The sequence below is a fragment of the Lycorma delicatula genome, chromosome 13, assembly GCF_047948215.1.
Source record: "Lycorma delicatula isolate Av1 chromosome 13, ASM4794821v1, whole genome shotgun sequence".
NCBI classification, from domain to species: domain Eukaryota; kingdom Metazoa; phylum Arthropoda; class Insecta; order Hemiptera; family Fulgoridae; genus Lycorma; species Lycorma delicatula.
The window spans coordinates 37,357,603-37,377,059 of record NC_134467.1 but is presented as its reverse complement, the minus strand read 5'-3'; the positions used below and the strand labels follow the sequence as shown (position 1 = coordinate 37,377,059).

Sequence of the window (19,457 nt, the reverse complement as noted above, 5' to 3'; positions counted from 1 at the left end):
TCTGTAACCACATGTTCTTCGATTGTTGGTATCTCACTTAGTTTTCATGTTTTCTTACTGTTATTTGAGTGCACTGTGTTTAAGTGTTAATAATAATTTTTGGGAGCAACGATACAATGTAAAATTTTGTGTGAAATTTTGGAAAACCTTCACAGAAACTTTTCAACTTTTGAAACAACTTACAGAGATGATGCTCTAGGTTGTACCAATGGTTTTCATGATTTAAAAGCAGTTGCCAAGCAATTTAAGATAACCTTTGACTTCAATTGATGACACCTATGTTCAGAAAATCAACTATCTGGTACGTACATCACCAATTGACTGTAAGAGAACTTGTAGAAGTTAGCATCATGACTGGATCATACCATCACGTTTTGACTGAAAAAATTGAACATACATCGAGTTGCCGCAAAGTTTGTTCCTAGTTTGATGACTGAACCGCAGAAAGAACATTGAGTGGACTTTTGACGATGAAATATTCATGCAAAGGATCATAATAAGATGTGAAAGCTGAATTTACAACTACAACACTGCAACAAAAGTTCTGTCATCAATTGTGCATTTTGAATTCTTGCCTCAAGATGAAACAGCGAACTGGGTGTACTATAAGAGGTTTATGACAAGATGAGACAAAAGTTCAATCATCACAATGGCTTGGCAAAAGATCTCCATGCCCCAAGAAAGCACGTAAGTCTCGATCCAGTGTCAAAGTGGTGCTCTCTGTTTTTTCGATTTTAATGGAATTGTAGATTTTGAATTCTTGCCTCAAGGTGAAACAGTGAACCATTGTATACTATCAAGGCATTTTACAATGGCGAGATGAAAAAATCCGCAAAAAGAGACCAGAGTTGTGGTGAGACAAGTCATGGTACCTTTAGCACAAAAATGCGTCCACACACTCAGCTTTTTCAATTCATCGGTTTTGTGCTAAAAATCAGATGACTGTTCTTTCTCCAAACTCGCCAGACCTGGTTCCTTGTGATTTATTCTTATATCTGAAATTAAAATCAATGATGAAAGAACGCCGTTTTGAGACTATTGATGACATTAAAGCAAATTCGTTACGGACGGACCTTAAAGTCCATTTCATATGAAACTATCCAGGACTGCTTTGGAAAATGGAAACACTGCTGGGAAAAGTGAGTACTTTGAAGGGAAAGGACCAATAATCTGTAAAATTAGTAATAAAGATTAAAAATATAGAGTTTGGTTATTTTCTTAACAGACCACGTAAGCTTGTAATGGGTCCAACTTGAATTTTATTCAGTCAGTTGAACAAGTAAAAGAGGAAAATGATGAAACTGAATTCTTGCAACAATATAATATTTCATATAATCCTAGGATATTTGTTTATAGCCACAAATGATTTTATAAACTACATCATGGTGTCTATGGATATGAATGAAAGACAGTTGTAATGAATTTAAATGCTTAAGACAGGATACCATATTTACCAGAACTAAATTACCATTCCATAAATTGCGTTTATTTTTTATTACGAATCAAAAAATCTATTTATTGGTAAATTTACTGAAACTGAGCTAAGGGCAGACTGAGTGAATTATATGCAAGAAGTGTGCGCAAACTCTGCGTTGAAATAGATGAAAATTTCTTAGGGATATTCATAGAGAAAATAAGGAGATTTTTGGCCACACAATACAGATAAATAGGTAGTAATTTGTCTAATTAATAAATTATGAAAAAATTAAAGAAATAAAGAGTTTTAAGATGTAAAATTACTTATTTCTTGACAGATAACCAGATAGATCTTACTTTATAGCACAGAGTATATATGTTTCATTGAAAGTGTAGTAAATATGTAATATACAATATTGTTCTGTTCATAAATCGAATACCTTGGAACTTAATAATCTAAAAGCATTATGATGAAACATTGTGTTATGCTGCATTAACATAGTACTGTACATAATGGCATTATTTACAGTGCTAAAATCTTTCTTAAGGTATTAGGCGAATTTATTAGCACAAATCAGTTAAACTACTACACTCATTTTAGTTTTGCACATTTCATAAACAATTTTTGAAACAAAAAAATGTTTCATTTTTATTTCTTTCATAACTTAAAATATAATAAAATCTAAATCACCTGAAATTTTAACAATTCCAAGTTGATCTGAAACTTATTATTTCAGATAAAACGCTTGAAAATCACCACAGTTAAAAATTAGGCTAAAACTTTTTGCGTAGTAGGCTGATATGTAATAATAATATACAAATACGTATAGAATATTTATTTACTATTAAAAAAGAATGTATATATATTTTCTTATAAAACACATAGCGATTAATCAAATATGTAATAATATTTATTATAAATTGCTAAACGAAAGTTTTAATATTTAAAAAATGTTAATATTAACAATGGGGGAAAAAATGGTTACATAATACATTTTTACTAATAATAAATTTATAATATATTAATGGTGTGTGATATTGTCATACATAAATTTTATTATAAATATAGCCTTATGTTATCCATCCATTTCCAATTGAAAAAAAACGTACATACAACCCACATAAACGTACATTCAACTTCACGGTATTATATATATAAACAAACCACTGTTGAAAGGTTATACTTTATAAGTAATAAACACACAAATATTATATATAAAACATACACAAGAAAAATATTAGCATATATAAACTGCATTTAAATAGAAAAATGTTAAAAAAAAGGCAATAAATTATTTAATCTCAACTCTTAATTATTCAAGGATAGATTATCCAGTTTTCAACCATATTTATGGGAAGGGAAGGAAAAATCTTTTCTTGAATGATTTTACATTATGGTGAAAGTTGTATGAATCGTGGATATTTTTATAAGTGGGTAGAACAGTTCAAAAACGGTTGAACCTCAGTGACTGATGAGCAATGTCCTGGCTGGCCAGTTGAAGTGTCAACTCCTTTGCTTGAAACCCGCATTGACGACATTATTCATGAAGACTTATGTATTACAGTTGAACATATAGCGAAAACAGTTGCAGTAAGTCAACACTTACCATGCCAAAACACAGTTCGTAACATTATCAGTAACAAGCTCAAGTACAGCAAAACAAGTGCAAGATGGGTCCCGAAAGAGTTAACACAATAACACAAGGAAACAAGACTCAAAGTACGTACAGACTTGAAAGAACGCTATGAAAGGGAAAGTGAACTTTTTTTAAACAAGATTTTAACATGTGACGAAACCTGGTTCACCATTTTGAACCAGAGTCCAAAAGACAAAGCGTGGAATAGAAACACGCCAGCTCACCTGTCTGAAAGAAATTCAGAATGCAAGCATCAGCGGGAAAAGTCATGTTTAACGACTTTTGGGAAGCCCAAGGTGTCGTCTTTTGTGATTATTTGGAAAATCAGAGTACAATAAACAGTGTCGACTACTTAGACATGCAGATGAAAAAAGGAAAAGCTAGCAATGAGAGAAAAACATTGTGGATCTCAAAGAAAATGCTTGATATTGCTACAAGACAGTGCTCATCCTCCCACCGCCCAGGTGACCCAAGAAACCGTTGGAAAAATGGGTTGGGAGATACTACCATATCCTCCCAACAGTCCAGATTTGAATCCCTTGATTTTCATTTGTTTGGTCCATTCAAGGAGGCATTACGTGTAAAAAAGTTCAGCAACAATGAGGAGGTCAAAGAATTTGTAGAAAAGTGGCTCAGATAACAAGACAAAGACTTTTTTGCATCAGGTATAAAAAACCTATTTCATCGTAGGGACAAGTGTATTAATATTGGTGGCGATTATGTTGAGAAGTAGTAAAAGTCTCATTTTATAAAAATACACAGTTTTTTCTACATCAATTGGTCTCTTTAATTATTGAATGTCCCTCGTATTTGTAAACTAGTGACCAAACTTAATATACATGGTTAACAAATCATGATCAAATTAAAAAAGACTAAAATATGAAACCATTTTCCAAATGCACAATTTCCAAATGCAGTGATATGCACAAGAATGTTGTTTTCTGATGAACGTTTAATCTATTGCATTTCATGAGCCAGGAATGTGGTTTTCTAGGCTTAAATGTAGTTATCCACCACATATCATAAGTGTTAGATGATATTGTAACACTTCTTCGGACTATATTTTTTTTGAAGAGTTGGGAATGGTGATTTTTATTTATAAATGTTGAAAAGATGGTTAATACTTTGGCTTAAAGATGAAGTATCATGAAAAGTTTCTGAATATAGCAAGACAGAGCACCAGATTATTTTGTGCTTTGAGTGCATAATTTCCTAAATGAACAATTTTCAGGCCACTACATCATCGGTTGTGGTACTAATTGCAATAATCACCTCAAACCCCTAACCTTACCACACCAAACAATTCATTGTGGGATATAATCAAGGCCTGTGTATCTTAACATCGATATGCAACAAATGAAGAATTTCGCAATGGTGCAAAGGAATCCTTTGAACGATAACTCCAGAGACGCATGTAAAGGAGAGACCTATTCATAAGGTCTCTATAACCTATTCATAGAGATGAATAGGTTTGTGCGTTCAGCATGATGATTCATTCAAACATTCATCGGATAAATAATTCATAAGTACAAGTGTATATAAATGTTCAAAATTTTTATCTATAATGTATATTTTTCTAGGGATGTGGGAGTTCTTTGGTATTCTCTATATAACAAGATATACAAACATAAGCCGATGTTATGTACTAACTTCAGTTATACTATCAAACTGCTCAAAATTACAAAAGAAATTTATAAAAGAAGGAAACAATAAAATAATTTTAATAAGATTTTATTACTTTTGATTCATTTGACATTTTGGTAGTATGCGAAAAAAATTTATATTAGGCAAGGGTATTTAATTATTCAATCAGATGCAATCCCTGTGTGAATTGATTGTTCTTGTCCTTTCCTTATTCTGTATTCCTTTTTTCCATTGATTACTGCAATGAGAATTGTTTAGCCACCATGTTGGCTCAATCTGTGGTATTTGAGCTGACAGAGCAATTAGCTGATTTTTTATTGGCCTTTAATTGATTAGTGTTGCTTATTTTTGTGTCTGTGAACTACCAAAGGCCTCTTTTTTTATATAGATGAAATGCCAAACTAATGCCTAAATGTCAATCAGGTAAAAAAAAATTAACCTACCCTAAAATCATATATATTTTTGCTTTGATCATTGGAAATAATCTTACCAGATAAAAGAAAAATTATGATAAAATATGTCAATGATTAATTCAGTTACGAGTTAGATATTATTTAACTCCCAAGCAATAAAAACTATACTAATTGGTATGGACAATATTAATCTAAGAAGATATTTTATCTAATGAAAATATATTGATAAAAAGATTATGCTTATCTATTAAAAAGGAACAATGGTCTGGATAATATAATAAACCCGGACCATTAAACCTGGAAAATTAATAAAAAAGTAATTGTTGTAAACCACATTTAATAAATTGGTTCCAATACATAAAGTTAAATAATGTTGTGTTCAGTTCCACTATATTCTTTTGAAATTTTTTAGTGATTTAGTTACCAATTAAGTCAATGATAATTTCATTATAAAAAGAAGAAAAAAATCATTTAACTATTGAAATGACAAAACCCAATCTTTTGTCTTTAAACAAACCGTAGAATGCAATTTTATTAAAATTAATATTTCCATTTTATTTATTTTAACATTTTTCATTACTTTAATTTTTTAATAATTTGAATCCACTTCATACATGACAGTTATTAACATAAATACATATCTTTAATTATGTGAATTATCTACAATTTTTTATTATCATCGATGAACTGTTTCTACTATTTTCCTTATAAGATCAAGGTGCAGATTAAAATTTTGAAGTTATGTAATAAGTAAAATTATGGTAAAGAAAAAACTAGATCAAAAAATATATTTTATAAGAGTTACTTTTTCTCCTTCTTTATTTACTTTAATTATATTTCATGTTAAGGGTAATTAACAAGCTCCAAAAATATTTTATCATAAAAAGAAAACTAACTTCATATACAAAAGTATCTGTAAAACAATAGCGGATATTAAATGATCATAGCTTTGGAACATATCACTATGTAGAGATGAACTGTACATTAAATGAAAGAGAAACACTCAAAAAACACTGAAAGAGAAACAAGTTTATATGTGCGAAAGCTAGTGCATACGCATTGTGTTTCCAGAACATGCAAGCAGCAAGTGTGTATTAGACATCATGTTTGCGGTGCAGAGGAAGGTTCAATGTGCATTGTGGCTTGCTATGTTTGAGTCAGTTACTTTCAGAATGTTATTTTCTATATAATATATTTTCTATAATATTCATGCTAATGTTATTTTCAGAATGAAAATAACATTTGGCGATGGCACAAATAACTCAAAGAAACAAATAGCCTATTGAAGCAAACATGTTCAGGATGAAACGACTGAAGCAGTGTGAACAAGTTTCTTGTGTAGCCTGAAGAAATCCATGCTCAAGTGTTCAAGACAGTTGGGTATTCCTAAAACAACTGTTCAAAATGTGTTAAAAAGACGGTTACATTTCACTACATACAAAATTCAGGTGTAACAACTTTATCCGAAGGACAAAGTGAAATGAACTGATTTTGCTGTATTCTGGTTACGTAAGAGCAAGATGATGACTTTTTAAACAAGTTTATTTTCAGTGATAAAGCAAGGTTTCATATTTCTGGACGAGTACATCGGCATAATGTTCATATATGGGGTATTGAACCCTTATGTACCATTATTGAACAACAGCGTGACAGTGAAAAAGTGAATGTGTAGTGTGCTACTGGACAAGACAGAGTTATTAGCCCCTTCTTGAGTTATTAGTCCCTTCTGTTATTGTTTTTTCAGCGAAAAAACAGAGAATATCTTCCTCGATATGTTAGATGGGAATGCAGTACACCAACTACCAGAAAATTCCATTTTCCAGTTAGAGAGAGCTTCTCTACATTTTGTCAAAGAATCCAACATTTTTTTAACAAAACATTTCCTCAGTGCAACTCCCATTGTCTTCAGACCTTAACCCCATGGATTTCTATTTTTGGGGTTATATAAAAACACAAGCGTATCGTATTTAAGTTCTTTTAATCTTTCTTTTTCCTGTTTAGCCTCCGGTAACTACCGTTTAGATAATACTTCAGAGGATGAATGATATGTATGAGTGTAGTCTTGTACATTCTCAGTTTGACCAATCCTGAGATGTGTGGTTAATTGAAACCCAACCACCAAAGAACACCAGTATCCACGATCTAGCATTCAAATCCATGTAAAAATAACTGGCTTTACTAGGACTTGAACGCTGGAACTCTCGGCTTCCTAATCAGCTGATTTGGGAAGACGCGTTCACCACTAGACCAACCTGGTGGGTTAAGTTCTTTTAATCTGGACTATTTAAAAGAAAGGATCACTGAAGCTGTCTCTTCTATCATGCTGGATGTTCTCTGTTCTTATGGCAAGAGACTGAATATTGTCTTGACGTCTGCAGGAGAACTAAGGGACCACACATCAAAATCTACTGAACAGGTAAGAAACTTGGAGTGTTTCTCTTTTTTATTTAATGTGTAGTTAATCTCTCTACAATGATTTGTTTCACAGCTATAACCATTTAAAACCCCACTATTATTTTATGGGCACACTGTATTTTTATTCATAAAACTTAATTAAAACATTAATAATTTTTCTCATTTACAAAATTAATGAAACGAATGTTATTTTATATTATTATGAATAAATTTTATTAAAAATATTCTCAATCAAATTCAATATATTTTGTGTGGATAAATGATTAAAATATACCGTTACAAACTGATAACTTCGCACCACATATATCACAGAGAAGCATCCTAGAAACTAAAGGGTGTGCAGTAAAATGTCAATGATGAAAAACATGTTCATGAATTGATTTCCGTAAAACACAGGAGATTTTGAGTCCAGTTTCAGTTAAGTTGGGATTTATTATTTTTAATAATCATAATACTTTTTAAGTTGAATTTTTCACATACTTACTTATTACTTATAATATACTAAGTAAGTATATTATAAAGTAATTATTACTAAGTAGATTATTACGAAGTAAGAGATTTGGGTACTTTCATCGAATAATCACCGCCAGTAATTATTTGTTTACATACCCAACTTATCTTTTTAATAATATAAGAATGCTGTTTAAAGATTATATGCTTTGAATGGAAAGGATAAGATAAGAATACGTTTCCTTATCACAATGACATAAATTCAACTCTGTATCTGCATCTAATGTTTTACAGCTGTAGTTGGTTCTGAGCATTTAATATGAAAACAATTCAAATTCGCTACCAATGTTTAACGTAAATGTTTGAAATTTGCTGACTAACAAACATGATGCAATGACTAACAAAACATGATGATTTTTCTGCAATTTCGTGGCATTCTACTGGGAACAAGGACATGTCGTAAGCGGCAGACTATGCATCTTTATGAAATTGATAATGTTGTATGGCGTTGGAACAAACATATTGGTCGGTCAAAAGTCAATGATGTCACAATTAATCAGGCAAGGATTTAAATATAGTAGTCTATTGGAATAATTTCATTGAGATGTTCTCAAAGTGTAAAAAAATGCTGGTTACGTCTATCTACAACAATGGGTTTTGTTGGGGATTTTTTTTTAAGTGTTTCATTGTGAAAGTTGCTGAAAGATCGATTCAAACCCTGCTTAATGCAATCAAAGACAACATTAATGACAGCAGCTTATTTTATTAAAATTTCTGGTAACCGTATCAAACCAATGCATGGGAAGTATAAGGGTTTACACATTCTACTATGAATTATTGGTACAATTTTATTGATTCTCGTAGCAATGTTCATATCAAACCATTAAACACTTGTGGGGGTCCTTAAAATAGGAGAATAAAAAGCATACGGTAACTGCAAGGCATTATGTGGAATCCTACTTCGTCGAATTCATGTGGGGTAATTAAATTTCCTGTGATCTTTAAGTTGAAATAATATAGTTAGCCTATAAATTAACAATAAATAAAGAAATTTGTTAAAGAAGCCCTGATTTGAAGGGAACAAACAAGTGATTGTGCTGATATTTGATAAAACTGTTGAGTTTTGTGAGGCTTAAATATAAAATCTCTTGTCAAGGTAGACGATTCATACTGTATAAGTTACAAAAAAAAAAATTATATTTACATCCTATAATACACAATAAAATTTCTTTATGATTTATGCAAGATGAGTTATGTATTGGTGGATTAGTTAAAGCAAAAGGAATTTTACAATCAAAATTATTACATGTATTTATATTTATTAATATATTAATGGATGAAAAAATTAATGTACAATTCAGAAAGAACAAAACTGCTCCTTATTTGATTAAAAATGTTTCAAAGTGACATACATTTGTTGATGTACATTACCATCATTATTCTTTTTTCTATTGTGATCCAACAGTCATTAAGAGTTATTTAATAGACAATTGCGTAAAAATACTAGTAAAAGGTATTATTTTGTTGATTAAAGATTACAATTAGCAATGAAATAGTAGAATGTAATATATTCATATTCACATGTTAACACGTTTAACACATTAAAATGTTAAGATGTAAAGTTTGTAAAATAACTTGTGAGTAAAATAGAATAACACAATAGAACATATAAAAGAGATAATAGTAAGATTGAGACAATTCACTACAGTGGTCAATTATTGATTTATAAGCTGAAAGAGAAATTAATAATATACATATCACAGAGGCAGAGAGAGAAGATTACATTCTCTCAATAAAATTACATAATCAGAAATACAAATATAATCAGATAACTATCACTATCACATTGATGTTATACTTGCTCATTTTATTAATATATATATTTATTTTATTTAATAAAGATAGCTTCAAAAAGTTCCCAGAATCTATATTTTCTATTTGAAGTACTAATTATAACAAAGAAATTATTATTTCATAACTTGTTAGTGTTCATAAAGTTTATAATATAATATAATCAATGTAACAACAAAATGTAAATGAAATCATTTGCAACTCATCACCCTCTCAGTGACATTTACTGGCAAATTTATCTTCCCTAAAAAGTGACCAACATTAATCTTATTTGAAAAAATATATGGTGAAATATTATAAAAAAAAGTTTTCTTTAAGGATTGAATTTAATATTAACAATTGTAAAAAGCCTCAATGTGTAATAAGAAATAATGAAAACAGTAAAAATAAATTGAGTATTAATGTAGTACACGACCTACTGCTGCAGTTAGTTAGTTCTTAGATGGCGCCACTGAACCACTGTATTGAAATAAGAAAATAAATAAAATTACAAATATAATCTAACCAAACTCTAAATGCTAGTTAGCGAGCATAGGTTAATTTGAGTAAGATTTAGTAAGCTAGTAATTTTGAGTAATTTTGAGTAAGCTAGTAAGATTTATAAATCTTACTAGCAGACCCGGCAATGCTTCGCTATTGCTAGATTTGAGTACACACACTTTGTGTGCGTACTCAAATCTAGCAATGTATATATAAATTAAATGAACACAAAAGAAAGTTTGATAAAACATTAAAAAATGAACATTACAGAACCTCATAAAATTTAACCTTTCAATTTATCCCTTTTCCCTATTTCTCGTTTCATCTTTTTCCCTGTTTCCTTTATTTCTATTTTCCCCGCATGTAAATCGGTCCAGTAGTTCTTTAGACTATAGGTGATACACATATGAATATTGCCTTTTATATATATATAGAAGAATTGCCTTTTATATATATTTGTTTGCTTTTTTTGTAAATATCTCGACACCTAGAGGGTATAGTTTTTGCAAAAATTTTTCTTTTCATGTAACTAATGTATATTATTCTGAATATGAGCCAAATTGGACCATAAATGTAATTTTTCCAAATATCTCGACCCCAGCGCTATCTACCATTTTTTTTTTTTTTTTTTTTTTTTTTAGCAAAAAATGGGGTCAGAGGTATTTCTTCCCATGAAAGTAACTCAGATTCTGGATATGAGCCAAATTGAACCATAAATACAATTTTTTGAAATATCTTGACCTCAGCGCCACCTAGCCAGAAACCTTCACAGGCATGTGTACAATTCACCCAAATTTCATCGCAATCAGATGAATGGTATATGAACTCGTATGGGACAAACAAACAAACATTCATTTTTATATATATGATTTATTTATTTTCTTATTTCAATACATACAGTATTTCAATGGCGCCATCTCAGAACTAACTAATTAACTACAGTGGTAGATCACCTACTACATTAATACCAAAAACTGGAATATCAGTGATAATTTATCACAATACTGATCTAAAAAAAATAAATGCTAAACTCCTTCTGCAGACTTAGAAACAGATGATTTTTCAGAGTATTTGTTTCATCACTTGAAATCACCTCTGAAAAGAAAGCAATGTGAAAGTATTACTGACATAAATTGCTCATGCGATAAAGCAACTGAAGATATTTTTAATAATGTGAATCATTTTATATAATAAACATATTCCAGTCACTTTTTGAAGCTAACTTATTTGAAGTCTGTTCAAAAAGTTCTCAACTTATTTAAATAATATGTTAATATGAAATATTAACATCACCTGTTATTCAACAGGTGATATCAATATGTATTACCATTCAGTAATACATATTGACAACATGCTTATTGAAATTAACGTGTCATCAGTTTGTTCATATTTCAGATGACATATTTATAAGTAACAAATTATAAAATTTTTCTTAAAAACTGGGGAACATTCATGAGCACTCCTTAAATTATAAAAATGTTTATGGTGATTAGTGCATAAGCTTAACACGTCATTATGATTAGCTTAAGTAACAGTGATTGCTGCCCAGTAGATGACCCAGATTCTGGACATATGTATACAAGGTGCGACAATAAAGTAATGAGACTGATTTTTCTTTGCAAGATGTGGCAACCCTGCAGCTTGCGTAGGCACACCATCTTTGACCTTGGTCTATAAGCTACTTCTAGTCCACGGCACATTGATGCAACTGCTCAGTCGTGAGTTGTACTGAAATAAATGAACACATGTTTGTGCCTCCCGTCACAGAAATGAAACCGCAAAATATTGCGCAACGGTATGCCATTTCTTTTTGCGTTAAATCGGGTGAAAACGCGACAACTTATGGTAAGCTTCAGAAGGCTTTTGGAGAGGAGGTTATGTCAAGAGCTCAAGTTTTTCGGTGGCATAAAATTTTTAGTGAAGGCAGAACGAATGTTGAAGATGAAGACCGCAGCTGACGACCATCAACCTCACGGAAAGATCTCAACTTGATCAGGGTGCGTGAAATCGTATGATCTGATTGAAGATTATCCGTGAAAATGATTGCACAACTCAACATCAATCGAGAAACGGTTCGTCTAATATTAACTGAAGATCTTGGTATGAGAAAGATTTGTGCAAAAATGGTCCCCAAAAATCTCACACAACAACAGCGAGAAACACGGAAAAATGTGGCAGCCGATCTGTTAAGAGCAAACGGAAATAATCCAGATTTGTTGAGCCGTGTTATCAATGGTGATGAAGGTTGGATTTTTCAATACGATTCAGAGACAAAACGCCAAAGTTCGCAATGGTGCTCAAAGGGATAACCCAGACCAAAAAAAGCTTGCATGTCAAAGTCAAAAGTGAAATGCACGCTTGTGTGCTTCTTCGATTCCAAGGGAATTGTTCATAAAGAGTGGGTGCCTCCTGGACAAACAGTTAACCAATATTTCTACAAATAAATTTTAGAAAGACTTCGTAAACGAGTTTTTCGTATCCGTGACAACATTGCTGATAATTGGATTCTGCATCACGATAATGCGCCATCCCATACTGCTCTGTCAGTACAGCAATTTTTAACCTCAAAACAAATTTCAGTACTACCACAGCCACCTTATTCATCAGATATCGCTCCGTGCGACTTTTTTCTATTTCCAAGAGTCAAAATGGCGGTCAAGGGACACCATTTTCAAACAACACAAGATGTCCAAAAAGCTGTGACGAGGGTCTTGGAGGATATTACAGAAGATGAGTTCCAGAAATGTTACCATCAATGGCAGAAGCGCTGGAATAAGTGTGTGCAATCAGAGGGGAACTACTTTGAAGGAGACAACACTAAACATGACTAAAATGGTAAGCAACATTTTTTCCACATCAGTCTCATTACTTTATTGTCGCACCTCGTATATGTTTATGAAATCATGCATTCGGATCAATACTAGACAGGTAAGGAAACAGCAAAAGAGTATAAAATATAAACAGGATCATGCTATGATATCCTCACAATAAAAAAATTTAGTCCCATATTGCAAATACCAGCTAAAACAACAGTCTTTTATTATGACCTTTTTGGCTACTACTACTATTTTTCTTGAGTCATCCTCACTCCTGTAAATCTTTTTCATTTTCTAAATTTGAAAAAAAAAATTGTTACAAAATGAATGAGAATATATTTTTTTTTAAATTATAAATTATATGCAATCCATTATAGCCTGAAAGAGGTGTTATGGTGTTGCAATTATCTCATGAAGAGTTACTCAAAGTACAAAAGGTAGAATTGATCAAAATAATTTATAAAAATATTTTTTTGGAACTTTTTGAAGAGACAATATATATGTTTAATATGTTACCATTAAAACATAATAAAAAAAGGAAGAAAAAACATATTTATCAGAATAACAACTCCTCCATTAAACTACACAATTATATTTAATAAAATCTGATGTATTTTAATAAACAAATTTTATCTTAAAATGTATCAGTATATCTGTAATATTAACCTGACATTTTTTAATAAAATTCTTAGATATTTATAAATCATCAATTTGTGAAAGCTTAGTATGATTTTTCTAGCAAATAAAACATTTAAAAAATCTTCATTAATGTAATTTGTTTTCAGAAAACATGAAGTGTTTTTCTTGGTATATTTTAGTTTAACAAATATTTACCTTTATAATTAAATTATTTTAAATGGATAGTACTGTTCATTTTTAGCTTTATTTTCAAATTTAAAGAATTGCATCAGTTATTTTATTCTGATTTAGCATCTTTGTTTTCATCTAGCAACTAAATTCATGTTTTAAATTAAACTATTTTTTGGCTGCATTTTTTTACAAAAAAATTTTATTACAAAAAAAGATGATATTTTACTAACATCTAACCTTATAAAGTTACAAATACAAACAAATAATTTAATTTAGAAATGTGTTCGCTGACAAAATGGTGTTAACAACAATACATACTTTCTGGGAAAGTTATGTAAACACAAATGGGATCCTGGAAAAACTAGTGAATTATCCTGATGGATATATTGTCTTACCACCACCCACCTCTTTTACTTGCTTTATTTTAACTCACAATGTTTTTTTCTAATATTTAATCATTTTTTTTCATGTTTGTCCTCAAATCTTGCATCCTTAACATAGTTCCTGATATTACTGATTGATGAAATTTTCCAAAGTTACTAAGGTCGGATAAAAGTAATGGTTTCACCATTACTTTTGCAAAAATCCTTCCATACAGGAATAAATTAAGAGTGTGGGTGTGAAAAATTGCAAAATCTGCAAAACGGCTATGCGGGTTAAGTTAGTAGGTTAATCTAACTTAACCTACTAATTAAATTCATGCAATGTATGTTAATAATTTCATTAATGTATGACTAAAAAGTATAAAGCAAGTTTTTAAAAATTCTTGTAATATTATTCCTTATTTTGTTTCCTTCTTCTCCATTCTGTAACTACTAAGTTCTTCATGCTGAGGATTCCATGATCTACGATCTAAGTGCAGTGCATCCTTAGTATCTTGGAGGGGGTAATTTCTGTGTGGATTGACTCTGGACTGTTTCCAGTCAGATAACTGCATAATAAACTTAACGGTTAAAGTGTCTATCTGGTAAAATTGGGCTTATAATTTCCCTTTGAGACTTTTATGTAAACATAACCAGCAGTAAAGTTAAAAAAGAATGGAAAATTTAAAAATAAAATTAATGAATACACAATAAAGGAAAAAATTATGCACAGACCAACAGGTAGAATAATTTAGGTAAACTTTAAATTTGTCAGAAAACTACCATAAAGAAACCTAAACTTGAAATCCAAAGTGAATAATTTGACAGAGGAAATTAAAATGCTTAAAATAATATTAAGAAAAAAATTCACAACAAAATTAAAAATGAATCTAAACCTTCGAAAAAAATGTTTTCACAGTAAGGATGTTACATCCCCGTTCTAATATTTAGTTTTATTAAATGATGAAAAACCTCTTAATTGGTCAAGAATTAGATAGAACCACTTAATGAAAATTCTGGATCTGCCTAGCAATACAAGAATTCCAATTTTAGAATAGGTGCTTATTAGATAAAACTAGGTCTCTAATTTTTTCTAATATGTAGACACACAGATACACATAAAATATATAATTACATGTATTAAATAAATTAACTATTACACACAATAACGGACATGATCGCCAATTTTACAGAATATCATTGTATTATTTGACAGAACTATTACAATTTAATGGTAACATATATATCACATATATATTGATGATTACTGTAATGCAGAAGATGATGATGATGATTGATGATGTATACAAATTGGTCCAGCAAGCAATTTATTTAAAAAATAGAAATACATAAATATATACACAGCTGTAAATATGAATACAGAATAAATAAATAATCTAACATGAACACTATGTTATAAACAGTCAAGTAAACATTTTTACCATTAGTCAGAGTTAACAATTAAAAAAATTGATATTACTATGAGTTTATAATTAATTTTACCAGTGGTGAGTGGCAGCTCGCGTGTAGGCACTGTGGAACTGAAGCACCCCTATTTCCATTTAATATTATCGATAATGTTTAATATAATGAGTCCTTTTTTCTTTCTTTATACTTGTACAATATATAATCCTTAGCTTAATGTCAGTAGCCATTCCCCAATTTATGAAAAAGGTACAAAAATCTTTGTTTGGAACTGTACGCTTCACAGTTCCAGCGATGTGGTGATGTGTTACGCATGTGCACATAGGAAGCTGTATGTGAGGCTGTGAGGGAGAGAGAGCACTGTTGCTCTTGCCGTGCCGACCCTGACTTGCTGGTGGAAGGTAGTTTTACTTTTACTCTGCGTGTGTTATGCTTAAAAACTGTATAACATATTCTTGAATGTGATAAAGTGTAGAATTAGATTATTATCCTGCTTCTAGCTATTCTAATTGGTTCATTTATTTCACAGAAAACTTTAATCATGACCTTGAAAAGTCCCAGAAAAAAATTTTCTGGAGCAGCACCCCCACTAATTTTTAGCTACGAGCTGCCACTGCCAATGGATAAAATGTTAACAGCATTAAAAATGTGATGTTTATGGAATTATAACAAAAAATAATAAAAATCATGAGTCACTTCTTAAATAATTAAAAACATACTTATAAGATCTCAATTGAAGAAATTTTGGAATTATATAAAGACATAAAAATTGAGACAATGATGCGGTAATATTCATTTTAAACTGTTTGTTGCTTCTGTAAAATTTACATGTTTTATAAATTGGTTTATATTATTCAAGTGGAGAGAACTCATGATTTTTACATTCTACAAGTAAAATTTTCAACTTAAGATTAATATTATTGTACATGTAACTTGTTTTTAAATGGTAATTTATAAAGATGATATACATGGTGTTTTGAAGGTTATTTGATAAATAAAGAGACAAATAAATGAGAACAGCAGAACTAATAAACTGAAACTTCTGGGTTAGAGTTGGCACCCCTGACATAGAAAATATCAACTGTTTGAAAACAATTTCTATTACTATAATCTCTTTTGTTTATTTCAAAATGTCGGATCTTCTTGAAATGTGTACTGCAGAAGAACCATATACTGTGATAAAATTTCTGAAGATGTAAAAAACTGGCAAAAGTCCACTCTCAGAAGTTAAAGTTGTATAATAAAAAGGGAATACTACCCACACAAATTTTTCTTTTCACAAACAGATTGAAGATTTTCAATTAGGAGAAGTTTCGACTGATGCTTTTGCAAATTAATCTTATTCACAAGGAAAGACACATAAAAATACAGGAAATACTCAAATTTGTAATGTAAGTATTTGACTTTCCATTCCATTACCCATAATAATCTGAATTATCACAAAATGTGTTCCAGAAGTTCTAAAACAGTTAACTTAAAAATCACACATCTGAATTTACATTCGTACAGAACTTTTACGACTGTTTTTTAGCAGAAGATAATACATGTTTCGATTGCATAGTAACTTGTTATAAAACTTGGATTCATCATTTTGACCTGGAATCCAAACATTAAGAGTATGCAATAAACATATCAAAGCTCACCTGCCAGGAAAAAATTCTAAACGTACATGTCAGCTATTAAAATGATGCTACCTGTGTTTAGGAACTACAAAGATCCAATTTATTGTAATTAATTAGAGGAACAACATATAATCAATAGTGAGTATTATTGTGACAAGCTAGAAAATAAAGTGAAACCAACACAATAAGAAGGAGTTAATGACAAAATCTCTCTCGAGAAGCGTAATTTTTTTGCACGATAACACCCATCCCCATGCAGCTCAAAAGAGATGGGACTATTCAAAAGTCACTGTATCTGACTTAGAGTAAAGATTTTCTTACATTCAGATGTTTTTGTTTTGTTTGGTCCTCTCAAAAAGTTTTTACATGGCAATGAGTTCATCAACAATGTCAAGAATGTGGAAAAAGAATGGTTCAGACACCAAGGTGAACAATTCTTTAGTACTGGAATAAGATATCTAAAAGAAAGATGGAACAAGTATCTAAAAGTAGTCAGGGATTATGTTGAAAAGTAGCATTAGCTTCATTATCATTGAATAAATAATAATTTTTCTGCAGTAGTTTGTCTCTTTAATTACTGAATAATCCTTGCATGTGTTCTTATGTTTGAATAGAAATACCAACACTTTTAAAAAAAAAAGTAGGTATTGTACTGCTTTCAAAATTACTAACAAAATATACAAGACTGCATTAGATAGCAACAAAGCATACAATGATAAATACTAATAGAAAAAGAACTCTGACTAATGTTGTAAGAAATATAATTAATATATTTATACTAATTAATTAATTAATTAAATGATATAATAATTTATTAATTAGACAGGTGTAACTGTAATAGTATCAATATCGCCTATTGATTTTACCCTGCGATGCCTATGGTGCGGTCTTCTACGATGTGTAACAGCGATAGCAGATTGTGGTGAATCAGGTCTACAGTTGAATGTTGAACTGTTTTCTGATGAAGATGAAGGGGAAGCCATTTGTGTAATATTCCTTGATGAAATAAAATCTGAGTGGCACGATGGTGTTGTATCATTTTTTGATGATTTTAGACCCAAAGCGCGACTAAGTGACCCCTAAAACAAAAAAAAAAAAAATTTAATACATTCAGTCGATCCATCATTTTTTAGTTATAAATTAAAAAATGAATTGCATTCTCTTGAAACTTAATGATTTTGTATCATCTGGAACATTCCAGGAAGTATTAACTTGAGAAAGGATATAAGTACATTTGAAGTAAAACATTTTTAATAATAATAATGGATTTTATCGAACGGTTAACAGCATGTTATAAAAATATTACAGTAAATGACGATAACAGTTTTTATCTCTAAGAATTAAAAAAAATAAGTCTTATACATAATATGACTTACACAACATATAATCCATTAAATGTTAATGGATGTCAAAAAGCAACCTGCTATACCAAGGATAATGAATGATTCAGGACTTCATGAAATTCTACGACTCTACTTCTATAAAAAATATGCAACAAGGGCATGGATGGAGAACATGAATCAGAATGTTGAGTTGGATCACTCTGCGTTCGTAGCATTTTTATATCCACATGTATCTGTGATTTTATTGTGGATATTAGTAGAATGTAATCATACTTAAATTCTTCATCAAACTTGGGAAATATGTGATTAAAACCTTTGGTCTAGCATGCATAAGGCAACAAAGTAACATACAGGGTAAGGTGTCGATACAATGCGACACTCTAATTCAAAAAGAGCAGAATAACAACAACCTATAAAAGCACAATGCTTGAAAATTAAACAAAATTTAAGTATCTTGTTCATTGAATCACCATGAAGGGAATTTGTGATCAATAATTAATTTAAATTCCTCTAGCTAATTTATGTCGTAAAAATGCACTGTTGCTCCCAAGATGTGCTAAAAATGACCCAATATTCATATTAAGGGTCTTAAAATAAAAATTAATAATATATAAACGTACCCCAAGGGCTAACCTGACTGTTGTGGCTAGTGCACCAGGAGGCGGCAATTGATGGACGAGGTCCCAGTCGAGACCGGTGCACCAGGAACTGTATGATAGCACTGATGTTTGAGTTTGGTTCAGTTCATTTTACAGAAAACTTTAACCACGGCC

General features: G+C 30.6%; 1 protein-coding gene across 1 annotated transcript in view; it reads right to left on the bottom strand.

Moving 5' to 3' along the window:
* Positions 1-10,494: 10,494 nt before the first annotated feature.
* Liprin-gamma (liprin protein kazrin) overlaps positions 10,495-19,457 on the bottom strand; it is a 316,506-nt gene continuing 307,543 nt past the window's right edge. The window contains exons 17-18 of the mRNA XM_075381547.1: positions 18,208-18,420; positions 10,495-11,401 (exon numbers count right to left, since the gene is read on the bottom strand). Of these exons, the coding sequence (XP_075237662.1) occupies positions 11,396-11,401; positions 18,208-18,420 (219 nt within the window). The 3' untranslated portion in view covers positions 10,495-11,395. The remainder of the gene's footprint in view (positions 11,402-18,207; positions 18,421-19,457) is intronic.